Source organism: Oryx dammah, unplaced genomic scaffold (genome assembly GCF_014754425.2).
Source record: "Oryx dammah isolate SB20612 unplaced genomic scaffold, SCBI_Odam_1.1 HiC_scaffold_18, whole genome shotgun sequence".
Lineage (NCBI taxonomy): Eukaryota > Metazoa > Chordata > Mammalia > Artiodactyla > Bovidae > Oryx > Oryx dammah.
In genome coordinates this window covers 105,758,787-105,760,687 of record NW_024070202.1, presented here as the reverse complement: position 1 = coordinate 105,760,687, position 1,901 = coordinate 105,758,787, and the positions used below count along the sequence as shown (strand labels likewise).

The 1,901-nt window shown below is 49.0% G+C and overlaps 1 gene segment (V, D, J or C); it reads right to left on the bottom strand.

Moving 5' to 3' along the window:
• Positions 1–577: 577 nt before the first annotated feature.
• Positions 578–1,341, bottom strand: LOC120877571. The segment is given in 2 exon segments: positions 578–942; positions 1,278–1,341. Coding segments are annotated over 2 exon segments (408 nt in total).
• Positions 1,342–1,901: the final 560 nt, after the last annotated feature.

Genomic DNA, 1,901 nt, shown 5'->3' with positions numbered 1-1,901 from the left:
TATAATTTTTAAATATTTTATTTAATTATTTTTGGCTGTGCTGGGTCTTCATTTCTGTGTGCAGCATTCTTGCCTGGTAAATTCCACGGATGGAAAAGCCTGGCAGGCTACAGTCGCGGGGGGTTCTCAAAGAGTCAGATATGAATGGGCACAAGCACAACAGCAACGAGGCTCTAATTTGCCTTTGTACAAATTCTAAATAGATGTTTAAAAAATTACATCACCACTTTTTATAACCTGAGACTCTTACAGTTTAAATAGAATTTTGAAGACTAATACATTAATCAAAAAAAAAAAAAAAAAGGTAGGGGAGAAGCTCCCTAGTGTGGATCTGAGAGAGGAGTCCTCCCGGTGTGGGTCGAGTTTCGTGACTTTAGGTTGGGAACGACATAGAAGACTGGGCAGGTCCACTCCGGAATGGCCCCTGACTTGGAGAAAGGTGGTGATGGGGGCTTAAAAACTAGCCTGTGCTGCCCTGGCCACGAAGTGTGGCTGTGGGCTTGGTCCCTCCCTACCGTCTGCCTTTCTTCTAAAGGGCACACACGTGCCGTAGGAGCGGCATAACTCGGGCCCTGACTCAGGGTGTCCCCCACCCCACTTCCTGCATCTGCCCTTTTTGTGCAGAGAGGATGTGGCCATGCTGTGCTGTGGATTCACTGCTGGCGCAGAGGTACACAGATGTCTGGTTGGTGGTGGCAGACTCCAGGGTCAGAGGGAAGCTCTTCTTCTTTCTAGAGACACTGTACCCATGGGGCACATCTCCTTCCTCAATCATGTCAACATCGATTGAGAAATGGAGCAGCCGCAGCCCCAGAGCTGGGTCTTGTCGGTACCAGAACATTCTCTCATGGTCCATGTTCTGTATACATTCTATCACAATTTTCTCTCCCCTCCTTTTGACCAGATATCTTGGAGTTTGGGTTACTTGTGCATCCATGAGGCCTGTGAAGGAGGATGGAGGAGGTGAAAAAAGAGGCCATCAGGAAGCTTCCCTGGTGGCTCAGTGGTAAAGAGTCTGCCTGCAGTGCGGGAGACCAGGGTTTGATCCTTGGATTGGGGAAGATCCCCTGCAGAAGGAAATGGCAACCCACTCTAGTATTCTTGCCTGGGAAATTTCATGGACAGAGGAACCTGGCGGGCTACAGTCCTTGGGGTAACAAAGAGTCAGACATAACTAAGCACACAGGCACACACAGGAAGCTTGATGAGAGACAAATCTTGTATCCAGCGTCTAGGAGCAATGGGACAAGGGTTTGCCACCAACTTTCTGGACTCACCTACTCCCAGGAAGCAAAAGGCATAGAGGAGCCTGATTCCCATGGCAGGTTCAAGGCAAGAGGGTCCTCTCCCAGACCCAGGCTACAGGAGGATGGGCTATGAAGTCATGGTCCCACCCAAGCTCACAGTTCCTCAGCCACTCAGATTCTAGAGAGTCAGGAGGTGCTAAAGTGAAAGCCAGCCCTTTCCCTTGTGGGGCTACGTGTGTGTGTGCATGTCTGTAGAAAAAAGTTAACGTTGTCTGATCTGTGGAAGGACCTACTTACAAAGTTGGCATTTGGCTTGATCCCAGTCTGGGAACTTGAATTTCTGAAGTGTTCTCACCATTTCATAGCTGGTGACTGTGATTCATTTTACCTAGAGTGCTTGGACAAACAATATAGCTTATGCTGAGCACTGTTGTGTTTCTCTGAGTCTGGAATTCAGTATGTGCTAGACAGCAAGGGCCTGTGTGCTGAGCTCTCTCAGTTTGTTGCTGCTGCTGCTAAGTCGCTTCAGTCGTGTCCGACTCTGTGCGACCCCATATACAACAGCTGACCAGGCTCCACCGTCCCTGGGATTCTCCAGGCAAGAACACTGGAGTGGGTTGCCATTTCCTTCTCCAATGCGTGAAAGTGAAAAGT